This window comes from Mytilus galloprovincialis, chromosome 14 (genome assembly GCF_965363235.1).
Source record: "Mytilus galloprovincialis chromosome 14, xbMytGall1.hap1.1, whole genome shotgun sequence".
Lineage (NCBI taxonomy): Eukaryota > Metazoa > Mollusca > Bivalvia > Mytilida > Mytilidae > Mytilus > Mytilus galloprovincialis.
Genome location: NC_134851.1, coordinates 55,988,593 through 56,015,802, shown reverse-complemented (window position 1 = coordinate 56,015,802; position 27,210 = coordinate 55,988,593). Strand labels below are relative to the sequence as shown.

General features: G+C 32.1%; 1 protein-coding gene and 1 long non-coding RNA gene across 2 annotated transcripts; both read left to right on the top strand.

Annotated features, from left to right (window-relative positions):
* Positions 1 to 11,847: 11,847 nt before the first annotated feature.
* On the top strand, positions 11,848 to 15,732 carry LOC143059807 (uncharacterized). The gene is made up of 2 exons (XR_012973616.1): positions 11,848 to 14,891; positions 15,041 to 15,732. It is a non-coding gene; the product is annotated as an uncharacterized LOC143059807 (long non-coding RNA).
* Positions 15,733 to 16,648: 916 nt separating this feature from the next.
* Positions 16,649 to 25,492, top strand: LOC143059806 (uncharacterized). The gene is made up of 2 exons (XM_076233367.1): positions 16,649 to 16,732; positions 24,583 to 25,492. Exon 2 carries the CDS (start codon positions 24,619 to 24,621, stop codon positions 25,015 to 25,017), a length of 399 nt encoding a protein of 132 aa, XP_076089482.1. The 5' UTR covers positions 16,649 to 16,732; positions 24,583 to 24,618; the 3' UTR covers positions 25,018 to 25,492.
* Positions 25,493 to 27,210: the final 1,718 nt, after the last annotated feature.

Genomic DNA, 27,210 nt, shown 5'->3' with positions numbered 1-27,210 from the left:
CCAACTTTTGCTATCGTATATAATTTCGGCACCATCATATATATATAGACTTCGCTATTCATCGTACTTGCTTCGGTCACTTTTTGGTATTTTAACGAGATCGGGACCAACTTCGTACGAACTTACAATTTTCGCATTCGGGTGTCCATCGTATATAAAAATCGGGACAGTGTGACGCGGGCATAATGCGAGGGAATAATAAAGTTCAAATGTACAATATAATATATATTCAATATTGATCAAACAATTTAAAACGCGTGATGCCTTCGGCATATAATTTAAATGCATCGTAAGCTGTACACGACGTCTTTTAGACATCGTATGGCCATCGCGCCATCATCGTAATCCATCGTAGCCTTCGTGATATGTCGTGTAGGCTTCGGCTGAGATATGAAGCTTAAATACCCGTCTTCGGTTAACTTTCGTATGTCCAACTTTTGCTATCGTATATAATTTCGGCACCATCGTATAGACTTCGCTATTCATCGTACTTGCTTCGGTCACTTTTTGGTATTTTAACGAGATCGGGACCAACTTCGTACGAACTTACAATTTTCGCATTCGGGTGTCATTCGTATATAAAAATCGGGACAGTGTGACGCGGGCATTAACATAATCAATACAGAAGAAACGTTGCTATCTTACTTTTTCTTAGTTTCCCCTTTAGCATCATCAATTGATACATGTACATTTATAAAAATTCATATATATGGCACATGAAAATATATAACGCTGCCGCACGCTCTCCGTGTATTCATTTACTCTATTCGTGAATAGCGTGCTTTGTAACTGACCTGACGAGTACTAAACTAAGTGTTTGTTTTATTCATAATTTCATAAAAAAAAAAGATGTGGTATGATTACCAGAGAAACATTTTTTTCCCCACAAGACATTAAATGATGATGAAGTAAGCAAGTATAATTTATGGTACAGTCTTCAACATTTAGGAAAACCAATACCTCACAGCAAGCTACAAAAGATTCCAAAATGAAAAATTTAAAACAATTCAATTCATTCGAGAAAAAAATAATTTTACGGCTCATATATAGAACTCTAAATAATTAAAGATCACGAAACTCGTTTTAGGTGCGCAACCATCCCCTTAACATTGAACAGTGATGAACAGCATATTATAAAACTTGTTATAAAATCAGTTGAAAAGACTTGACTCATTAAATAAATAAATAAATAAATAAATAAAGGGCTACGCTGTAAGCCCATGATACTCCCCTTGTCCTTATGTTTGAAATAAATTTTCTCAACGAAGAAATGTCCTTTGCCGTTTCCGACATTTTTTACAGAAGAAAAATTCCACAACTGTACAATATCAAATCAGAAATTATGTAAAAAAACAAAAGGGTACTTAGTTTAATAACTGAAAAACATGAAAGGTAGCTTACATGTAAGTCAACAGATGTAAACAATTCACTAAAGATTCATAAAATTTTGTAAAAGTGTTTATGAGTGATTGTCCAAACACTGGAGAAAAAAACCTTTTTAAAGCCTAAAATTTCATGACACGGAAACGTAAAATCTGAAATTTTTAAAAACCGAAAGGGAGCATACTTCAATAGATATAAACAATTCTTCGAAGTTTGATTAAAGTTGATGGAAGCATTTTTGAATTATTGTCCGAAAACTGGAAAATCACCCCTTTTTAAGGATAAAATTTCATAACATGGAAACTAAAAATTTGAAATTTATAAAAATCGAAAGGAAGCTTACGTCAATAGTCAATAATCAATTCAACTCCTTCAGTTGAAATATAGTTACGAAATTCTTTCGCAAATTTCAGTGTATGTAGACAATTTAAAAGTAATTTTTCAAAGCTGTTGCTAATAATAATGCCATGCCAAAGCTAACTGGATCGAAATAATGCCAACGGGCCTTCCACCAAATCTGTCACCAAGAGCCAATGCACGTCGAGTTTAAGGGGGACTATCGAACATGCACAACCAAAGGCACAGGGGGTCAGTAATTCGCAAGACTTAAGCAATGGCAGGCAAAACTATAAAGCAAGTAGCAAGTTGTAACAGTTGTATATAGTAACAGGTCCAAATAATAATAATGGTGCCAAAACAATTTACAAACAAATAAAGTCCAAATGTTCCAAAAAATAAAGTCACTAATTTCACTATCACAGTTAAAGTTCAATTCCAAAATGTTCGAAATATTCCAAGGTAATGTAGTCTGGCTTGAACAGTTACAGTTGTGATGAGCTGTCTTTTGAGCACGGATTTCTCCTGAGTAGCTGAGCCTGGTTGGCTTTGGAAGTACTCCTATCTGAATACCATCGACGAGACTAACTGACGAATAACTGTTTGACTCCAATATTTAAGTGGAATGCTGCAAACTACTCATAAATGACAGACATTGATAATTTTGATAATATGCATAGACAAAATATTCATTTTCACTCGTTATAAGACTTGATTATTTATTTCATATTTTTTCGTCGGAATTTTCATTCATTGCGTACACACCGTTTTTGTTTTTTAAACAGTTTTTTGCAGATGTGCATTCAAATGTACAGAAAAATGTTTTTATAAAATTGAGAAAAAATGGGAAATGTGTCAAAGAGACAACAACCCGACCATATAATAGACAACAACAGAAGGTCACCAATAGATCTTCAATGCATAGAGAAATTATCACACCCGGAGCCGTCCTTCAGCTTGCCCCTTAATAAATATATATACTTGTTCAGTGATAATGAATGCCATACTAAACTCCCAATAATACACAAGAAACTAAAGTTAAATAATATACAAGACAAACTTAGGCCAGAGGCTCCTGTCTTGGGACAGGTGCAAAAATGTGTTGATAAGGAACAAAGACTGGCGTTCCTAATATGAACTAGCATAACATGATAAATCTGATCGGCTAAAGATGTCAAACGCTATCCGTATTTACCACCCGAAAAATAAAACAAAAGATAGGGTATATTAGGGTAGCGACTGGCGTCTGACTAAATAGTAGAATGGGGCTGAATTAAGCATGTTTTGGCCAATATTATTTATCTTCAAATCAAAATACTATCACATTCATTTCATTAAACATGTTAAACATCTATTATTCCCCATCACATAATATAAAATGGTCTGTCCTAACTAATAGAACTGCCCTGCATCTGCTCATTGCTATGTTTATATATCAACAGTGGAAGATTAAAACAAAAAAAATAAAAAAATACGTTGTGTGTTTAGCAAAAGTTATTTTGATAAAGTCTCAGAGCCAATTGAGATTTACTCATAACAATGGGCTAGTCGTCGTTAACTTAAAAAAAACAGACTATGCCAATCAGGACCCCTTTTTGGCCCCAAAATATAGAATTATTACAAATTTGCTTTAAAAGTAAACTCAAACGCTATTTATGACAGAGGTAGAAAGCGTGTGTTAGATAAATATGAGTCGACTTTGACAGCAACACAGTGAAACACGCGTCAGTAAATTGAGTCATTTTATCATGTAAAAAAAAGCACTGAAATGTTAGCATTTGTGCTCATTGTAAGATGGGTTTTTTTTAAATGGAAGTGGTAGCACTTACATATATAAATGTTGAGACTGAGCATGAATTCGGCAACTTCCATTTTTGACAAAAAACATTCGAAAAATAAAATGTAGTGCAGATCTGAAAGATATTCATATTTGAACTTGAATTTTAGTATTTGTATTGACCAAATCAGTTCAAATCTTTAACACAAACTGATAGATTCAAGTGAAGTTAACACACTTAAGTGTCTAAAATGTAACATTTTTGGCAAAATTGTCTTTTAACCAGACTTCTCCTAAAACCAGATTTGGTCACAATCATCATAAGAGTATGTACTTAACAAATGTATCCTATAATGGCTTGCATGGCTAAAATATAATACAGGAATAAAATTCTAGTTGAAATTGTCTATCATCATGAAAATTGTTATAGATAGAAAACCCTGAAAGGACCTTTAATATTCTGAATGAAATTCTACGATGACCTATTATCTATTTACAGGGGAGTTTCTGGCCTGAAATGACGAATGTTAATCTTTTTATGCCCCGCTGAAGCATACGTGGTATTTAGCTTTACCCTTGTCCATCTGTACGTCCGTCCGTACGTCCTGAAAGTTGGTTTCCGTTCTCTAACTTTAGTTTGCATCAACCAAATGTTATAAAACTTTACACAACACAGATCAAGTTGGATATTGGGTGGCTCACTTAAACAGATTAGGAGTTATGCTCCTTTTTAGACATAAAAATTGCAGAATTTTTTGTTTCCGTTCTCTTATTTTAGTTTACCTCAACCAAATGACATGAAACTCATATACAATGCTGACTGCCACATAAAACAGGTTTATTTCGAAATTGGGTGGAGTCACTTTTATATATAGACATACAATTTGCTGAATTTTTCGTTTCCGTTCTCTAATTTTAGTTTGCCTCAACCAAATGATATGAAACTTATACACAATGCTTATCAACTAAAAACACAGATCAAGTTCGAAATTGGATGAGGTCAACTTTACAGTTTTGGAGTTATGTACCTTTATAAATTGAAAAAATGCTGAGTTTTTCATTATAGTTCCCTTATTTCAGTTTGCCTCAGCCAAATGTTCAAAAACTTGTATACAATTAATTGTGTGAGATGATACAAGTACATGTATGACTATGACTAGTTATATAAACTGCAAATACAGGCTACACCATAGTATATTGTGCTTTTCTTTGTTATTTCTATGACTGAAATACTTATCATACAACTTTTACATATCAAATTTGTTCAATCTTTTGTAGGACTTGCTTGTCATTAAGTATATTGCTGCGTTGAATTTGTTTTTGCTTGTTTTTTGTTTTTTGCTTGTGTGCCTTTTTTTCATTTATGCTTTGTTTGAAGTTGCAATCATAAAGTACAATGGATATATAAACAGACTGCATGTAAGTTCATAGTCTTATTATTTATGCTTAATTTTTTTCTTCTTTAGTTTAAACCATAAATACATGTGTTACTTATCATCTTTCTTTGGTACATACAGGAAAACCCGAATACTAAAGAGAAAATGCCTTATTTAATGAGTCCACTATAAAAACTGAGGTTTTAAAAAAGGAAAAAGGAAAACAAATGATTTTAAAATTATCTATAGATGAGTAAAAAAATAAACTTAGATCATAATATTTTAGCATTCTAATATTTTTTGCTTTCATAATGACTAATCCTGTGAGATTTGAACTACAGGGACCACAACCCAACAACACGCCATAAGTCAAATAAACTCAAAGTGTTAAACCTGTTGTGTTTTGGACTTTGAAAGGGATATATTCTTTGGACTAAATTGTTGATATTTCAAACTTTCAATTTTCTTTACCTAGTATGTTTTACATCAGCATCTGCACCCTTTTATCAAAATTAAGACTACATAGTACTGTATGTACCAACCATGTTCCTCCTTGATACATGTATGTACTAAAATATACTGTTATTAGTTTTAACAGGATATTTGAAATGCTATTCATTTCTCGAACATAATTTAATGCTTCCTTATGCTGTATGTTAAGCTTTCACTTTAACTAATTAGTGCTATTTTGCTGTACTTAGGTTTAACATGTGCATGTAACAAGAGCCACTACTTTGCAATTTTATTGACTACATATATACATGAACTATTTATAGTCTGGTCAAAATCAAACTATATATTGTTTTAAGATAAGAAATATTAACTACGGGGTAAACAAACTATGAACCTGAATGCATAAAGTACCAGCTTTCTGTCTCTCTAAAACATATACAGCTGGGCAAAATAGTGAAATCTCTGTTCACACAAATCATACATAGATAGCTGATTTTTTATATATAAAAAAAAATTGTTTTTCTTTACCACCTCTAACTTTTTGAACAACCCTACTACAATGTATTTGGATATATTTTTGGATTAATTAATATAAGAAAAATATATATATATATATATTTAAATGACTGAGTTAACTATCATATCAATCAATGACTCTCACAAATTATTATATTGATTTATGATGTAAGGGAGATAATCATCTCTAGTTTTAATGATAAAGATATCACACATAGAGAACATCATTTCTGTAATTTAAAAGAAAATAGAACAATAGTGGATATGTTACTTTTTGGAACAACATAATTTGTTTTTAACTTTTTGATTTTCTTTCTGTGTCTCTTTTTGATTAAATATGAACTCTTTTTTTTCTTCTTTCTATTTTTACATTTTACAAATTGTATGGCTTTTTTCTCTATTTCATGGTATTGGCAAAGTAATGCATAATATATTATGCAGCATTGTTGGTGTATTCTAGTTACAATTTGAATTCTTCTCAGACATGGCAGGTGAGATCAGACATCTCAAAGGTATTTTCACTTCACACATTTTAAGTACACGGCTGTATGGGGTTTCTTTTTGGTTTTTTTTTTTTATGCGCTTAAAAAATACATATTTTTGTTTTTTAACTTGAAAATGAGTAATAATAGTATAAAACTTCTCTCATACAACTTTCAAGGTCTTAATTCAATAGAGAAGCGAAGAGATGTTTTTGATTATCTTAAATAAAAAAACTGTAATATATATTGCTTACAAGATACACATTTTTCAGAAAATGATGAAATATCAATAAAAAATCTATGGGGAGGAGAGTGCATTTTTAATTAATTTGCTACAAATCAAAGAGGGGTAGCCATTTTATTGACAACAAACTTTGAGTATAAAATACATAGGGTAAAAAAGACAATCAAGGAAATTTGTTAGGAATTAATATGAAAATCGAAGGAAAGAGAATGACCCTAATAACCGTATATGGTCCAAACAAAGATACATCAGATTTTTATATAAAACTGAGTGGAATGATAGAAATTTTAAACAATCCATCAGCTGTTATAACTGGAGACTATAATTTAGTACAAAACCAAAGTCTTGATACACATAACTATCAAAATATTAATAACCCAAAAGCTAAGGAGAAAGTTCTAGACTTAAAAGATCTTTATAATTTAACAGACCCCTTTATGGAAATTAATCCAGATTTAAAACAGTTCACATGGAGAAAAGCTAATCCCATAAAACAAGCAAGATTAGACTTCTTTTTAATATCACAAGACCTTAATCAAAATGTAGTTGATGTACAAAATCACAACAGCTATAGATTTGATCACTCTGCTGAAAGGTTCGTCAAAGGCTGGAATAGGCAGAAGTGGTGCTGGTGGTATTTTCTGGTTAGGCTTACCAACAACCTGGCATATATGACAGGATTTGCAGTATTCTGCAACATCATTTCTAAGTCTTGGCCAGTAGAAATGCTGCAAGATTTTAAGGCAAGTCTTTCTTATACCTAAGTATCCAGCCAAGGGGGTGTCATGGGCAAGACCAATAATTTCTTGCCTATAAACTTTAGACACCACCACTTGGTATACCACTCTCCATTCCTCTTCTGGGGTAGCATCAGGAGGCCTCCACTTCCTCATTAAAATGCCGTCCTGATGGTAATAGCATTCGGCCACTTTGTCTGCTTCCTCCAGTGGTTGAGCCCTCCTACGGAGCTGAAGAACCTCAGGGTCTTTATTTTGTTCTTCGAAAAGGTTCTTTCTGTTTATAAATGAATGGCTGTTTATGTCTGGCCATGGCATAATTACATTCTTGTTAACATTAGGTGATCTTATTATGGCCTTTTCTGAGCTACCAGGACCTTCAATGTCGGCTAGGAAAGTGTCAGAAAGGTCCATGTAATCAAACTGGTTTTCTTGCAAATCCTCATCTTGTTGTTTTCTAGCCATCGCCCTAGTGACAACACAAGCTGGATACAATTCAGTATCATCTTCAGGTAATTTAACATCCACCACCGGTTCACTGGAAACAATTGGTTCAGCAACCACTTTGTTCCTAGCTAGATCATTTCCTAGCAATAACGTAACACCCTCAATGGGGAGATTAGGACGAACACCCACAATAACTGGTCCAGTTATCAAATCTGACTTCAGATAAATACAATGGAGAGGAACATCTATACAACCTAACTCTACACCTTGTAACAAAACGGAGGCACCAACAGAAGTCTTCTCGGACAAAGGCAACACACCTTCTAACAATAAAGACTGAGAAGCTCCAGTGTCCCGTAAAATCTTAATAGGCTGAAGAGTGGTATCATCAACAATAGAAATAAACCCATCAGACATAAAGGGTTTATATTCCTCCATGTAATCACAAAAACTGGACTTAAAAGCCTGACTCGCAGGACATTCCAACGTACTGGTAATATAATGTGTCGTACAAGCACTGGACTTTATTCTAAAACAATCAGCCATCAGGTGACCATTTTTCTTACAATAAGCACAAATCAGTGACTTCTTCTCAAAAGTATCAAATTTTGGACTAGACATATTATAACTGGACTGACTCTTATTCTGTGCAACAGGCTTACTATCAGTACGCTCAGTGCTTTGATTTTTGATTCCACTTGAAGTATTAACATTTTGACCCTTGAAACTTCTTTTATGTGAAAGGGTATAAGTATCTGAAATTACAGCTGCATCATGTATTGTCCCAACAGTTTTGTCGTCTAAATGTGTTTTTAAGTCTAAATGAACACATTGTTTGAACTCTTCTAATAACATCAATTGTCTTAGGTTATCAAAATTGTTATCTGTTTTCTTTGAAGTAAGCCATTTATCAAATAGATCTTCTTTTTCCCGAGCAAATTCCACATAGGTTTGTGAATCAAACTTTTTATAAGATCTAAATTTCGGTCTATATGCTTCTGGTACTAGCTCAGAAGCTTTCAAAACTTCCTGTTTTACCGTGTCATAATCGGAACTTTTTTCTGATGGAAGTGCGGAGTATATTTCAGCGGCCTTATCCTCAAAAACACTTTGTAGCATTGTAGTCCAATATGGCTTTGGCCAATTCAGATTATGAGCAATTTTCTCAAACTGTGGAAAATATTTATCGACTGTTTTTTCACAAAATCTGGGAACTAAACGTATATTTTTTTCTGCATCAAAATATTCTGATTTCGGCTAGACTTTAGTGTTGCTTTCTTCCTTGACCATTTCAATTTTCATTTTCTCCATCTCTAGCCTTTCCTTCATTTCAAGTTCTTTTAACTTCATTTAAAGTTCTTTTAATTTAAATTCATCTTCTTTTTCTTTTTTATCCATTTCCAACCTTTCCTTCATTTCAAGTTCTTTTATTTTCTCTGTCTCCTTCATTTCCAGTTCTTTTAATTTAAGTTTATGGTCTAATTCAAGCTGTTTTAATTTAAAGGCGTCAACGTTTTCGACCTTTAGATCAAACTCGATTTTCGAAGATATATCTATAAAACGTCGTTGGGGTTCGTGTTGTTTATTCTTTAGTTTTCTATGTTGTGGCATGTGATCTATTGTTTGTCTGTTTGTATTTTTCATTTTTAGCCATGGCGTTGTCAGTTTATTTTCGATTTATGAATTTGACTGTCCCTTTGGTATCTTTCGTCCCTCTTTTTTAGGACATTTTTGATAAAAAAAATCTTAATTATTAATGTTTGTGTAAAACAGTATCGTTTGAATTGAGGTCGAGATTAGAAATTGAAATAAATGACAAAATTGAAACACTTAAAAATTTTCACAGATTGTTACATATGAACTTTGACCTCAATTTAAAACAAACGAGACAATATGAAGTCCTGACTACATGCATATTGTTATAGTACAGGGTTTACTTTTTCGAAAGATATTTTATATAGGTGTGAGTGTTCGGTGGGGAGATTAAAGTAAAAATAATCTGCACTATAAATATCAGTACAAGCAGAAATTTAATAAATAGCTATAGATAATCAGGAAATAGACCATTCATACATTTAAAAGTAAACCCGCTTGAAAAATATTGTATCCTCGTTTATATAGTCATCCATGCAAGGTTTTAAAAATCAAAAGAAACAGATAAAACTAATCTTGCAGAACGTTTTTTTTTAGCGTATGCATCCTCTCCAGCTAGCAGGTTGTAAAATTTGAAAATATTAAGTCATTGTTAGCATTGATGTTGAAAATGATAAATGAAATTGAACTATAACTGTACTTTAACAAAATTGTAAGCATACCAAGACAATATGTAGCCCTGTAACATTATCACAATGATGGGGAAAGCAGTGCAACATATAATTTATAATTCTCCTTTTTTTCATACTTACGTCCTCATATTAGGCGGAAATATATTATTTACTGTAGTGGTATTATTGGAGGTAATTTTGTTTACATCCCAGTTTCTTTGCTCTACCAGGGTTGATCTGAGACATATCATTCCAACCATATCACCCCAGCTAGAGTGTCTTTGTTTTACATGCTTTCATGTGTTTCGGAACATTTTGGCGGAAATGCCTAAGTCATAAAAAAAAACCATAGAGTTATTTATTGAGAAAAGACATACTTTCAAATTTTAGATAGAAAAAAATCTATTGTCTATGCTGGGATTCGCACTTAAGACCTTAAGCATATCAAATAAAGACATATATCCCTACAGCTGGACGATTGGATACAAAATCTCAGTACTTTAACATATTTAAAGGACGCAAGATCTTTTCGTTAGTGGGCCGAGTTGGCAGAACTTTATTTAGTGGGGTTTTAATCTTTTTCATAAATAAGTGAGTTGTCAGACTGTTTTTTCAATGGGATTTTACCCTTTTCATAGGTGGGGCGGGTTGGTAAACAAGAGTAGGGCGTTTTTTTAGAAAGTGACGATTTAGTGTGAGCCGATTGGTCAACATTGTTATCATATTTAAACATCGTGTTTGGGGTCATAAAGTGTATATATTATACAATAATATATAAGTTTATTACAATGGTTGTTAAGACTAGATTTTATGAATTGTAGATGGATCTCAAACAGCTTGGATGTAAAATAGTAAGCCCATCAGGACTTGTTGTTTCAGAGTACAAGTTAGATCATCGTCTGGTCATCGGCCCTCGGGTGATCTTACACTGACACACTGCGTCTTCATGGGATAACTATCACTTACATACATATGGATATGAATATATTATGCTTTACAAATAGTAAAATCATAAAAATACTGAACTCAGAGGAAAAAAACGGAAAGTCCCTAATCAAACGGTAGAATCAAAAGCTAAAACACATCAAGCGGATGGATAACAACTATGGTACTCCTGGCTTTGTACATATTTTAAAAATCAAAGAATAGATGGTGACTGCTAACAAGAAAGCTATTAAACCAAGAGTTCAAAGTAGTAAAGTTATAATTAGCACTTCGTAAAGTTTACGGATGTCAGCAGTTATGGTATATATCTGTTTCTTATAACAAGAGTTTGGCAATTTTTTAATTTCGGATATGTTCCAAATATTTCTGATAGTTATATTGCTTGATATACAGATTAAACTTTTGAAGAGGATTATCAATTACTAAACATTAGTTCCCCTACAACTGGAAATTTCTGATATCACTAAAAATAGTTTTTTGGAAAATACCGTATTTAGAATAACGAAAAGAGACCTTGCCCTGCAGATAATTTGAGTTTACACATACAAAAAATTGCATCATTTATCAATTTGAATGTGAAAACTTTGAACACAAACAGAACATCAAATTGAAAGTAAAATTAATTTATTTATAGAAGCTATGTAATTGAAAATTTTCAGAAATTGATATTAGATAAATACCATATTTTTAAAATTATAAGCATTAGATATTTGGATTGAAAGTGGACTGAGCGTAAGTTTAACTTTTTTTTATTTTTCCAAGGAAAATAGACCACAATTTTGTGTATGCTTTTTTTTTTAATGTGATACTTTCAGTTTTGATTTGCCCTTGGAATTCGATACTTTTGTAATTAAACATTTAACTATTGCTTTTTTTTACAGGGGTCACTTAAATCAGGAACATATATATTAACTTAGATATACTTTTCCCAGCTTTACTCAACCATGGCGCGTAATAAATCTGAAACAACAGTGTACCATCACACAAGCAAAGCGGGGGCTCGTGCAATACTAAAATCTGGTCGCATAAAGCAATCGGATAGCAGGAAGGGTGACGCAAGCTTTGGTAAGGGGACCTATGTTACAAAAATGGGACCCCAGAGATCAAAAGATAAGATTGCAAAGAATAATTACGACGGTGCAACAAACTATTGGGAACAGCACAGAGATAAGGGTAAAACTGATGTAGCACTAGAAATAAAAATGCCAAAACATAGAGTAACTTCTATAAAAGCAACTAGAAGGGATATCCACAAGGTTAAAGGGGATATACCAGCCAGATATATACATAAGATTCACGTTCGAAAGGACGGTAATCAAAATATGTTTACTACGTTTCTAAATCCGAAGAGTAAACAATAGGGCAATCCATAGCATGTGTTCTTGTAAAACAAATTGGATAGTGTACAATGACATTATAAACATGCATGTCTCTAAATATACATTTAAATTTATCACTTTGTTGTATCGTTTTCTTACAAAAATGTTTACATGTATATTTTTACATTGTTTAATTTGTATCACAAATGTGTAATGTTATCTTTCGTGTTTATTCAGTCAAGTTTATCTTATTTCAAAATGTTTTATCAAATGTTTAGCTCAATTAAATTTTTGCAATACTTTTGTGTAATTTATTTGTAAGTACATCAGTCGTTTGTAGTCGAATGCATTAATTTTCCAAGGCAACAGTATTATACCGGTACCGCTGTTGAAAAGTAATAAATCAGTTAAGAGATCAAAGAATAAAGGGTATATATTATACAGTAATATATAAAGTATATTAAAATGGTTATTTGGCCTTCTAGACTAGATTTTGTGAATTTTACATGGATACCAAACAGCTGGGATGTAACATAGTTATTCCATCAGGACTTGGTGTGTCAGAGTACATGTTAGATCATCCTCTGGTAATCAGCCGTCGGGGTGATCTTACACTGATACACTGCGATTTCATGGGATAACTATTACTTACATATAGATATGAATACATTATGCTTTAAAAAAGTAAAATCACAAAAATACTGAACTCCAAGGAAAAAAAATAGAAAGTCCCTAATAAAACGGTAGAATCAAAAGCTCAAACACCTCAAACAAGTAGATAACAACTATCGTATTCCTGACTTGGTATAACATACTGTGAAAGTACTTTTATTCGTGGGGTACCAATTTTCGTGGTTTTCGTGGATAACTTTATCCACGAATTTAAGTGTCCAACGAAATTAAAACAACCATTATCCAAATCAAGACATGGAAAGATCCCCATCGGTAGGTTTGACTACTGATATGATCTAGAGAATACATTGAATAACGTCACATCTGAGAATACTTTAATAGCAGTCATAGAACTACAATTAACTGCATGCAGGATTATACTCATTTAATCTTAAATAACCTAAACTGTACGTACAAATTTTGATCTTTTAATTCTCATAAAAAATATTTTTGATCGATGAAAGTCAGATTTCCTGTATTGATATGCTAGTATGATAAAGTGTTCATTTTATATCCTCATAGTTCTCGTACATGGAACGGGGACCCAATTATTTTCCCCATTGGAACGCATTGAAAATCATAGTAAATACATAGGGTCCTGTTCAATAAATAATTTTGATAGCCACCTTGGGACTTCTGGTTCATGTTAGGCATTCATTTTGAAGTGTCTAAGTACAATCTCAGTGCCTCTTGACCGGCATTCCGTTGCAAAATTTTTTTTTATTGACAACAGGGTCATTCTGTCTACTTCCGGGGAAGAATAAAGGCTAGAATTTAGGCAATTTACTCTATGTACTGACGCCAGATTACATTTAAATCAATCAAAATTTTTACAGAAATTCAAACTAGAAAGCCTACCCTTTTAAATAAATCTACATTCAGTTACAGAACTAGTGAAATAATAACACTACACAATTTATAACAAAAGTTATATATTTTTTTAAGAACTACATTTGTGGGTACCGGACTGGTTTCCCTAACTGGGATCCTATTCCACATATGGGAAATAATAATTTCATGCTGAGCTTGATTTTGATAAGAATTATTTGACAATATTAAAGATACGTTTATAATGTATCATTTGTTTATGTTACTGTTTTCTTTAGGTGACATGTTTATGGCCTAATCAATACCTTTGGTGGTCTTTAATCTGTTGATCCTTTTATCATGAGTTAATAAGTATTATCACTACGATTTACATTGGTCCATGTTTACTTTGCAATTTACTTCAATCCAGACTATTTGTAACCTTCGTTTCTAAAAGCTTTAATTTTTCATTTTTTTTTTTATGAAACTAAAATCCACGAAATTAAAAACCCACGAACATGTAAATATGGCTCAAACCACGAAAATTGATACCCAAGAATTAAAGTACTTTTACAGTATTTTAAAATCAAAGAATAGATGGTGGCTGCTAACAAGAAAGCTACTAAACCAAGAGTTCCAAGTAGTGAAGTTATAATTATCCCTTCGTAAATTTTAATGGATGTCATCTCGAGTTTGTTTGCTGCAATGGAATATATCTGTTCCTTATATATTAACAAGAATCGAGCGATTTTTTAATTTCGGATATGTTCCAAATATTTCTGATAGTTATATTGCTTGATATACAGATTAAACTTTTGAAGAGGATTATCAATTACTAAACATTAGTTCCCCTACAACTGGAAATTTCTGATATCACTAAAAATTGTTTTTCGGAAAAAAAGTATTTAAAATAACGAAAAGAGACCTTGACCTGCAGAAGATTTGAGTTTACACATAAAAAAAATGCATCATTTATTAATTTGGATGTGAAAACTTTGAACACAAACAGAACATCAAAAGGAAAGTAAAATAAATTTATTTTTAGAAGCTATGTAACTAAAAAATTTCAGAAATTGATATTTTAAACATTAGATATTTGGGTTGTAAGTGGACTGAGCTTCAAAAATTTGTCAGTAAGTTTAACTTTTTTTTTATTTTACCAAGGGAAAAAGACCACAATTTTGTGTATTCTTTTTGATTTGATGTGATACTTTCAGTTTTGATTTTCCCTTGGAATTCGGTATTTTTGTTATTAAACTTTTAACTATTACTTTTATTACAGGTGAAGTTTCACTTTAATCAATCATGGCGCGTCATCAATCTGAAACAACAGTGTACTATCACACTAGTAAAGCGGGAGCACGTGCAATTCTGAAATCAGGTTGCATAAAGCAATCGGATCGCAGGTAGGGTGACGCAAGTAGTAAAGGGACATATGTGACAAAAATGGGGCCACAGAGATCAAAAGATAAGTTTGCAAAGAACAATTACGACGGTGCAACAAGATATTGGGAACAGCACAGAGATAAGGGTAAAAGTGATGTAGTACTAGAAATAAAAATGCCGAAACATGGAGTAACATCTATAAAGGAAACAAGAAGGGATATCTACAAGGTTAAAGGGGATATACCAGCCAGATATATACATAAGAATCACGTTCGAAAAGACGGTAATCAAAATATGTTTACTACGTTTCTAAATCCGAAGAGTAAAAAATAGGACAATCCATAGCATGTGTTCTTCTAAAATAAATTGGATAGTGTACAATGACATTATAAACATGCATGTCTCTAAATATACATTTAAATTTATCACTTTGTTGTATCGTTTTCAAACAAAATGTTTACATGTATATTTTTACATTGTTTAATTTGTATCACAAATTTGTAATGTTATCTTTTGTGTTTATTCAATCAGGTTAATCTTATTTAAAATGTTTTATCAAATGTTTAGCTCAATTAAATTTATGCAATACTTTTGTGTAATCTATTTGTAAGTACATCAGTCTTTCGGAATCGAATACATTAATTTTCAAAGGCAACAGTATTATACCGGTACCGTTGTTGAAAAGTACTAAATCAGTTAAGAGAACAAAGAATAAAGGGTATATATTATACAGTAATATATAAAGTATATTAAAATGGTTGTTTGGCGTTCTAGACTAGATTTGGTGAATTGTACATGGATATCAACAGCTAGGATGTAAAATAGTTATTCCATCAGGACTTGGTGTGTCAGAGTATATATTAGATCATCCTCGTAAAATCACAAAAATACTGAACTCCGAGAGAAAAAATAGAAATTCCCTAATCAAACGGTAGAATCAAAAGCTAAAACACATCAAAAGGATGGATAACAACTATGGCATTCCTGACTTGGTTTTAAAAATTAACCTTTTTTAAAAATCAAAGAATAGATGGTGGCTGCTAACAAGAAAGCTATTAAACCAATAGTTTAAAGTAGTGAAGTTATAATTATCCCTTCGTACATTTTACGGATGTCATCACGAGTTTGTTGGCTGTTATGGAATATATCTGTTTCTTATATACATGTATAAACAAGAGTCGGGCGATGTTTTGATTTCGGATAGGTTCCAAATATTTCTGATTATTATAATACTTGATATACAGATCAAACTTTTGCAGAGGATTACTTAACATTATTCCCATATAACTGGAAATTTCTGATATCACTAAAAATTGTTTTTCGAAAAATACCTTATTTAAGATTATTTAAAGAGACCTTGACCTGCAGATGATTTGAGTTTACACTCCAAAAATTACGTCATTTATTAATTTAAATGTGAAAACTTTGAACACAAACAGAACATCAAAAGGAAAGTAAAATAAATCTATTTTTAGAAGCTATGTTACTGAAAATTTTCAGAAATTGATATTAGATAAATACCGTATTTTTAAAATAATAAACATTAGATATTTTGGTTGTAAGTGGACTGAGCTTCAAAAGTTTGTCTGTAAGTTTCACTTTTTTTTTTTTTTTTTTTACATTAGTCAGTCTTCAACAATACTTTAAAAAAATAAAGAAATACAGCTAATTGTTTTAAGAGTATCATAATTCGGACTTTGTTAGATATTTTCCAACATTTTTTGGAGTTTTATATCTGGGATGAAACATATACGTAAATAGTGGCATTGTGTTTTTATGCTGAGTTGTTACGCGTCTGGCGTACTAAATTATAATCCTGGTACCTTTGATAACTAGTTACACCACGGATCCAAGTTAGAGGGGTATATGATCACACTTGTTAACCCAGCGCTACATTTTGTATGTGCCTGTTGTCGTTGGTTTATGTCTGTAATCTTTGTTTTTCGGATTAGGTTTGTTATAAATAGCCTTTGTGGTATGGGTTTTTATCATTGTTGAAAGCCGTGCGTTTGCCTATAGTTTAGGCTATAATTGCTCACACTCAATTTATCTGAACTCTGATGGATAGTATTAGTTCATATTAGTAATCATATTACATTTCCTGATTATTTTTTTTTTTGTAATTTTTTTCACAAATGGCCGTCGATTTGAGGATATTTAATTGTTGCGTCTGATTTAGACGTCGATTTGAGGAACGGACGTCGATTAGAGACCGGACGTCGATCTGAGTTTTACATATTTGTTCCAGACCCTCTGAGTATTTGGACCATACGTGTATGGTCATGACCACATGGGTGAACTCATATGGTCCGACCAGACGAGTTTATATTCGTTTGGTTATTAACGATCCGGACCATTTGAGTATTTAGACCATATAGGTATTTTGTAAAAATAAATATCTGCTTTCATAGGAACACATGGTTCGTCCTATGAACTCAAAATCGATTAGATAGCTGAAACCCCTATCTTTGTCATATTGTCTCAACCGAGGTATATCTGTTGTCTTTCTTGGGCTAGAGTCAATTATAAAGCCTTTTAATGGCTTTTTATACGGGTGTTTCGGTCATGTGACTTTTTCCTGACGTTTATAGACACTTTGTTATGTTACTCTTTCTGATTTGTAATTTACCAATGTGTTTTATTTTTTATTTATGTCAATTATTTTCAACATAAGAATAAAGAAACAGCACGTTCAAACAGCTGTGACTATTAAATCGTATAATTGAAATAAATCATAAAGCATACACACATTGTGTTTCGTGCGGAAAAATCAATCAAGACTATTCAAAATTGCTTTTACTAAAATTTCAATCTTACGTATATCGTATCATTTACTCGGACCATATGTGTACATAGGTTTAGGGTCATAACCATTCACATATGCTTCAAATACTCATAAGGTCCGGAACATATAAAAAATAAATAATGAAATTCCAACTCAAAATAAATTCATTAAGTTGTTAATTGTTGCTTGCTTATTGTCCATATTCATGACTATAAAAAATGAAATGTTAAAATGATAAGGTTGATCCAATAATCCTAGAATAATTTTTAAATTTCTATTTCTAGAATTCCATTTTATTTAGATCGGGAAAATAATACACTTTAACTTTTCTAGTCCAGTAGTTTTCTACAGGGCTTTTCTGCATCATTACAACTGGTTGACAAAATAATTTGATATTTGTTAAAGTGGCCAAGTTTAACCTGTATGATATAATCAAACTGGTAACATTATTACGTATCAGATACTACGAATGATTATATTTCGCAGGTTTACAGTATTCCAACAGGAATTTTATATTATCACTAAGAATGTCTTCCGCATTCTTTCTTATTTGTATTTAGCGAAGCTACATATAGTCACGCAATTATTGCACTCAATAAGATCAACTTAAGTATATAAATTCCTTACTGTCGAACCACGTGTTGAGGACAGACGGATATATATAGCGCCATGTAATTTTTATTTCAAATTAATAAAAAAAAAAACTTTTAGAAAACCTTGTGTATAATCCGTAAGTATATTACTATTTAATACCGTTTCTTTTATCCTTCTTGTATATTGCATTTTGGATTTTTAAGTTAGCCTAGAAAACACATCTAGCGTCATATATCTTATGTAAATGATTGTATAAAATAACTTTAAATTCAGTCAAAATATAATATAAGTATGTATGATAAGTAGAACATGTAGTTTGTTAGACCTTGCTGATTATTTCTTTTTCTGTTCTGAGTTGCTGCCGAAAATAGATGAAGGCAACTGTTCATTTCGATTTATTAAGTTCTGTAAACTTTTTGTTTTCATTTATAATTTTATTTATTACACTATTAGTTTTTACCTTATGATAAGGTACAAAACTCAACCAAAAAAAAACAATTAGTTTTGGCCCCAGATCTCTTTTAAAATGCAGCATACATATACACGAACTATTAGATATTCTGGACTTGGAACAGGACATTTTATTTAAAAAAATGGTGGGTTGCATCTGGTTATGTGGCTAGTAAAACCTCGCGCTTTATGGCAACGTGAAATATACCGCTAAAAGGACAACATTACAAGACAGGTATACAGTACAAATAAATGCAAGACCAATCAGAACAGAGAAAAACATTAATTCATAATAATATAATAGTAGATTTCGATATGTTAACCACAGAATAACAACGAATACCTAAAGTAATTTAGAACAGTACACAAAAACAGCATAATAAAATTGCGAACTACGCGTCACACGATTGAACCAACGCAACAATAATGGACGTCACATGAAAATTTATTTTGTGGTTTTAATTTTGCGATATAAAGAAAATCCTGTTTAATTCATATAAAAATTTTCGAAATGCGAGTTTGAATTACTGCTGTTATAACCAAGTCCCATTTTTCGCAATATTTCCTGAAACCACAGTAAAACCATAAGAGTTCGAACAATTTCATAGCTATTTATTGATATGTGATATCCAATCGAAACTTTTTATGATTAATTAATTCGATAGTAGTTAATATGACAAAAACAACAGGTGAATAAATTCATTCTTTCGACTAAAAATTACCTTATTTGCAATATTCTGGTATCTATAAATAAAACAGCAACATATTTGAATGTTATTATATTGGTATATATTTAGATTAGTGTCAATACAACTAGTAATTGTATACCGTTAAAGCCAGATATTGTATACGTAATATATTGAAAAAATTGGTATATGCTATTTCGAATTTCTTAACCTGGATTAATATTCCATATAACAATGTTGTCCTACCACCTTCTTTATTGGTTTTGTAATAACCATTACCTTGATTTGTTGTGTCTGGTACTCTACAGTATCGGACATATTTGAGGTTTTTTCCGGTGGATAATGTTTCCCTATTCTATCAGAATGTAGAGTTCAGAATATACTACTATTTGTGTCCTCTTTATCAAACAAAGGGTGTTAATAAATGAACTGTTTGTTTTCCTATTGATAAGTTCTAACGGATGAGGGTTTTTTATGTGTCGACAGGGTGAGCGATGCATATAAAGGTAATACTAACAATGACCACTGCCCCTTCCTCTATCTTGATATCTATATCATTAACGGGAAGCACTTGAATACAGAAAAGATCGTTATGATATGTTACAAGTATATAAAGCTTTACATGGATAGATGATATTAAATGGCAAAATATGTTTGGAAATTAATTAAAAAGAGGTGTAAGTCAACTCAACGTCTTCATTCGTTTTCACAAAGGATCATTGATCAATGGAATAGTCTTTCAACAGAAACAGTTTGTGCAGAATCTGTTCAATATTTTTAAAAATCGTATTAAGGATGAACGTTGGAATGGGAAGAAGTTTAATCCTAAATGACATAAGATGACATAATATAAATGCAGCAGTATTTAAATGTGACAAGTATTTAGAATATTGTGGAAACCATCGTACAACATGTATACCAGTACAGGAAAATTAAAATATTATAGTTCTATTTATGCGCATAGCTCTTAGCTAAATCATAAGTATTTTAATATAAAGTTAATTACGAGGCGGCAAAAGAAGTTATCAACTTAATGATCGCCGCAATAATCCAGGTAGAATCCAGGTAGGTAGGTAGGTAGAAGCTTAATACTAAAATTTATGATAATAGAGATGATTTTTCATTTCCTATCGGAAATTATCCATTTTTAGATGGTGGCGTTCCCTTGTCACCATCTTATGGTGTTTATATATCTCAACGTGTACGATTTTCTCGTGTATGTAACAACGTATTAGATTTTAGCGAGAGACATTTATGTATTACTGAGAAATTATTACACCAGGGTTTTCGATATCACAAACTATTCAAAACCTTACATAACCTTTAAACAGACTTATTAAGAAGGGATATAGTTACGATACTGTTGTCAGTTCATTAAAGATTGCATAGTTTGGCTTTCATATTGATTTACTTATAGGGTCTTTGCATCAGAACTAAACACATTTATTTTTAAAAAAAACAGTTGTTGGCATGACACGGGTTATTTTCTTCTTATATATTTTATAATAGTATGATACTAAACCCCTAACGGGATGGATTGTGCCTGATATTCATATGATGAAGACATAATATTTCAATCAGTTTAATTGAAGGCTGGAGCTGTCATGTCAGTTAACTGTTAGTAGTCTATTGTTGTTTATGTATTATTGTCATTTTATTTATTTTCTTTTGTTACATCTTCTGACATCAGACTCGGACTTCTCTTGAACTGAATTTTAATGTGGTGCGTATTGTTATGCGTTTACTTTTCTACATTGGCTAGAGGTATAGGGGGAGGGTTGAGATCTCATAAACATGTTTAACCTCGCCGCAATTTTGATTTTTGCGCCTGTCCCAAGTCAGGAGCCTCTAGTCTTTGTTAGTCTTGTATGATTTTTAATTTTTAGTTTCTTGTGTATAATTCGGAGTTTAGTATGACGTCCATTATCACTGTACTAGTGTACATATTTTTTAAAGGGCCAGCTGAAGTACGCCTCCGGGTGCGGGAGTTTCTTGCTACATTGAAGACCCATTGCTGGCCTTCGGCTGCTGTCTACTCCATGGTCGGGTTGTTGTCGCTTTGACACATTCCCAATTTCCTTCCTCAATTTTATTAGTAGCCATGAGAATTCAACCTCGGTATCAAATTATAAGCCTGGGGTCTGTTGTTAAACTTGTCGTTAGGGCTAACGCGTCGTTAAAATTTCTTAATCATTCGATTAAAATTAATCATATGATTAGTGTGTTGTTCAACTTGTCGTTAATTTTAACGCTGCGTTAAAAAGGCTAAAACTGTCGTTAAACTTAATCCACCTCTTTGCGGTGAATTAAATTTTAATCATATGATTAAAGCATCCAAGATGGCTGCTGTATCAATGCAAAAATTAGTTTATCCTCGAAATATGAGGCGTTTAAGAGATATTTAGCTCCTGGAAAGAAATTTCAGCCATAAAATACCTTAATATTTGAAAGAAACACAATATAGTTGCTAGGAGTTGAGTTGAAACATAAATTGGAAAGAGATTTGACAAGATGGGGCTAAGGATCGGACGCACTCATACAATGGGCATCACTGAAGCATGATTGGAGCGGGCCCCTCTTAGGCAGTCAGTGCCCCTTCCCCTTTTATGAAAATTTCTAGAACTAACAATTTGTTATTTCAGTTTTAAAAAATCATTGAAAAGGTTCTCGGACAGTGCCATTACACTTGCACAAGTGAATATTTAAAATTGTCACGCTGTATCTTCTTATGCCGTGTGAACTGCAATCGATTACAGTTCTGTTACGATCTACACCATCCGTAAAAATTATCTGAAATGTTAACTTGGCATGCCATACTTGATAAAATGCGGACGTGAAAGAAAGCACCCTTCACATACGCGTCAATGGAGATCGTTATTCCAAATTATTTCGTCATTTATAAAACAAAAGCGTATCTTTCGCATGTGTAGAAGGTATGACTTAACTAACAAAAAATATTTTAACAGATATTTGAAGGAATCATTATGTAAAAACAAAGACTTCAACTGAATTATCATTGCAATCACGGACACTGTCGTTGTTGTCAGACACCAAATTCCGGCATTAAAATCATGGTCATGAATGATGCATGTTGATTGAGGACTGAAGACAATCTCTGATATTGCTTCTGAGTTAGAAGAGTCACATGTTGCATGATAAGACTAGTTCAACAACGATTAAAATTTGTTAATATAATTAAGAAACAAACTGCATGATTTCAGGTTATTCATTGAATGTTGGTTTTTCGACCACCTGCATGACCTCATCATTTTAGATACTAAGATTTATGAGCAATAACATGAAAAACTCTGGCCCTAGTCATAATTTAAAGTGGAATGCAAATGCTGATTATTACAAAATGCACCCGAAACCATTTTCATGGTAAATAAATGCATATTTTTGGGGCCCTTTATAGCTTGTTGTTCGGTGTGAGCCAAGGCTCCGTGTTGAAGGCCGTACTTTAACCTATAATGGTTTACTTTTTAAATTGTTATTTGTATGGAGAGTTGTCTCATTGGCACTCACACCACATCTTCCTATATCTATATTACTTTTGAATTTGAGATTACTTAATCAGTGCATTCACTGAAATTATTTTTTCATTCAAGCATATTTCATTTTGAACTGGAAACATATCTAAAATATTTTTATGTTTCCATAAGAAAAAACATGAACATGTTATAAGATATTTATTCAATAATTATTGGCACCCAAAACCTGTTTAAAAGAAGAATGTTATAATTTAATGCATCAAAGGAAGTTTTGTAGCCCCTGATTTACAATGCATTGTGGGAAACACTTGCTAACTACCCAAATTTAATCATATGATTAAAAATTAATCGGATGATTAGTAAATACAATGATTAAAATAAGTTGAACAACGCAATTTAATCATTGCATTTACTAATCATCCGATTAACTTTTAACGACTGATTAAAATTAATCATATGATTAGTTTAATCACAAGTTGAACAACAGACCCCTGGTACCTTTGATAACTACTTACACAACTGGGTCGATGCCACTGTTGTTGAACGTTTCGTCTCCGAGGGTATCACCAGCCCAGTAGTCAGAACTTCGGTGTCGACATGAATATCAATTTTATTTATAAATTTACTGTTTAGAAAAGTATGAATTTTTCAAAATACTAAGGATGATCTTATCCCAGACATAGATCACCTTAGTCGTGTTTGGCACAACTTTTGGGAGTTTGGGGTCCGCAATGCTCTTCAACTTTATGAGTGTTTGACTTTCTACCTTTTCTTTTTTATCTTAGCGTCACTGGTGAGTATTATGTACACTAAAAGCGCGTATGGAAGCAATTAATTAAAAAAGGAAACATCACCTAAATGTGGATAAATTAAAGAATTTTCTTCAGAAAAAAAATATATGTACATACATTTAATAATGAAAACTATCCATTTTGTTATTTGAGGTTCCATATGACTTTAAAAGATTAACATTTTTGTGGTTTGTTGGAGTTCGGTATTATTGGTTTTTTAAACTATTTTTTAATCGATCTTAGTTAGTCTTCGACTTACAGTATTGAGTTTTAGTATCCCTTTATAATCTTTGCCACATGTGGAGCAGGACCCTTCCGGAGCACCTGAGATCACCCCTAGTTTTTGGTGGGGTTCGTGTTGTTTATTCTTTAGTTTTCTATGTTGTGTCATGTGTACTATTGTTTTTCTGTTTGTCTTTTTCATTTTTAGCCATGGCGTTGTCAGTTTGTTTTAGATTTATGAGTTTGACTGTCCCTTTGGTATCTTTCGTCCCTCTTTTGTCTCTCTTAAATAAATGATTATTGTATTTTGTATTGTATTGTTTCTATGTTCTAAAATTGTACAAAAATGCATTTAATGACATATTTTGTTATTTTAAAAAATATTCCACAACAATATTCTAGTCTTTTTTATTTTCTAGATATGCAATAGCTAAAGGCAAAAATAAATCAAGACCATGTCACATCACAAATCAAAAACAACCGTGTACCATCACACAACTCGAGAAGGAGCAAAAGCAATTTTTGAATCTGGTCGAATAAAGCAAACGCATGCTAGTCAAGGGGACGCAAGATTTGGCACAGGAACTTATGTGACTAGAATGGGTCCTCGTGTACCCAAAGATAAGGTTGCCAAAAATAACTATGATGGTAGGTGGAAGAAGCAGAGAGATCAGGGAAAAACAGATGTTGCCCTTGAAATAACAATACCAAAACGAAAGGTTACATGTTATAATCCACGTGGACGGGATGTTTGCAAGGTTGACGGGAATATTTCTGCCAAATATATAAAGAAAGTCCACATTCGTAAGGAAGGAGATCAAAGGAAGTATAAGACTTTCACCATGTCGAAATAAAAAAGAATGTCTTTGACCAAAACACATCACCAAAGACTGTTCTTGCTGATGTATCAACACTGGGTTTTTTGTTGTTGTTTTTTTTGTTTTGTTTTTTTTTTTTTGGGGGGGGGGGGTATTTTGCTACTGCTTATTCACATGCAAAGGTAATATGCGGATTTTTTTACTCATTAGTTTATTAATTTTCTTCAAATTAAATAATTTGCTCTTCCGGCATACATGTGAAACCTTAATTTTGCTTTACATAAAACTTTGAAAAGACTATTGACTTTCTTTGTAAACAGTGTGTCTTGATAATGACTTGATTGAAAGAGGTAATCAGATGAGAGGAAATAAAAAACAACAGACATCTAAATACTGTATAACTTACAACAAAATCAAATTCATTTAGCTGTATACATTATTCTAATTGACGGCATTTTGTTCAATTTAGTTTTTCTGAAATTGTTTAATATATAAAACTCATAATACATTCCAGGATATCTCTTATTTTATTGATTGTGTATTTACATTGTATCATAGATCAAATTTATTCATTCGTATTAGTATACTCAGTTGTGTTAATGTGTCTTTTGATTAAGTTAAGTTAAGCCATTTCAGTAGATATAAAATCATCAATGATACCAGGATTACAATTTTATACTTACATCAGACGCGCGTTTCGTCTACAAAAGACTCGAATAAAAAATTTTTTAATTAAAAGGCCAAATAGAGTACGAAGTTGAAGAGAATTGATGACCAAAAATTACTACAAGTTTTGCCAAATACAGCTAAGGTAATCTATTTCTGAGGTAGAAAAGCCTTAGTTTTTTTTCAAAAATTCAAAGTTTTGTTAACAATTTATTTATAAATATGAACATATCAATGATAACTCAAGTCAACACAGAAGTGCTGACTACTGGGCTCGTGATACCCTCGGGGAAATAAATCTCCAACAGCAGTTGCATCGACCCAGTGTTTGCAAATAAACTCATCATAGATACCAGGATTAAAATTCGATATTTTCGCCAGACGCGCGTTTCGTCTACAAAAGACTAATCAGTGACGCTCGAATAAAAAAATGATATTTTATAGTGTGTTTTTGTGATGTTACACTTTTGTTTCAGATAAGGGCGGTGAAGGTTGTTACCTATAAAAAAAAATTTAAACCCGCTGCATGTGTTAGCACCTGTCTTAAGTCAGGAATCTGATGTTCAGTATTTTGATATAGATAAATGACAAAATATCGAATTCTAAGAGAAATTCAAAACAAAAGGTCCTTTTTAAAATGGCAAAATCAATAGCTCAAACACATCTGACGAATGAAAAACAACTGTCATATAATTGAAATGGTACCTGCATTTTTCTTTTGTTGATTTATTTTACGATTATGATATTATTCGGAAATGATATTATCTACGACAATTACAATAAACATATTAATACATTGAATCGTTAAAAAGGATTGAAAACAAGCTGTTTACTCATATTAATCCGTTTACTAAAAAATTAAAGAACATTTCACATGAGTTATGCCCAAGAAGGAGACAGAATTGGTTAAAATGAAGTTACATTAAATGTCAAGCAAAACAAAATACAAAGATAGAAAATATTGGGGTAAACACAAGAAAAGAAATCGGATTCATCAGAAATACAAATGTATAAAAAAGAAGAATGTGGTATGATTGCCAACGAGACAACAATCCACCAGAATTTAAAAAGCATCGATGTTAATCATTGAAGTTGTGCAATAAAATCGATAAAACATTAATAAAACATTACATGTATTCCTTAAGCAATTGAGAAGCCATGTAATTTATAAACAAATAGAGCAGTGCTTTGTAACCCCTTTAAAGATACTAGGCTTACAATTTAGAGCGATCAAGACGCACGGTTCGTCTACCGATCACTTCTATCGAATACAGCTTTTTAGAAGGCCATAATTACAAAGTTTACGAGCTTTATGAACCAAACTTACCAAATGTTCGTTTTATGGATAGTCTGGATAGTTATCAGTTCTAAAAAAAGAAAGTCGCGCCGAATCTAGAAAAGTGATACTGAACATATAATGGTTTACTTTTTTTAAATTGTTATTTGGATGGAGAGTTGTCTCATTGGCACTCACACCACATCTTCCTATATCTATATATGATTGGGTTAATAAGTACTTTAATAAAGGAATCTATTAAATTACATGTGTATGTAAATCTCGAA

What these genes read in the sequence shown, in the direction of transcription:
- LOC143059806 (XM_076233367.1), top strand. Translation starts at nt 24,619, where the DNA reads ATGTCACATCACAAATCAAAAACAACCGTGTACCATCACACAACTCGA.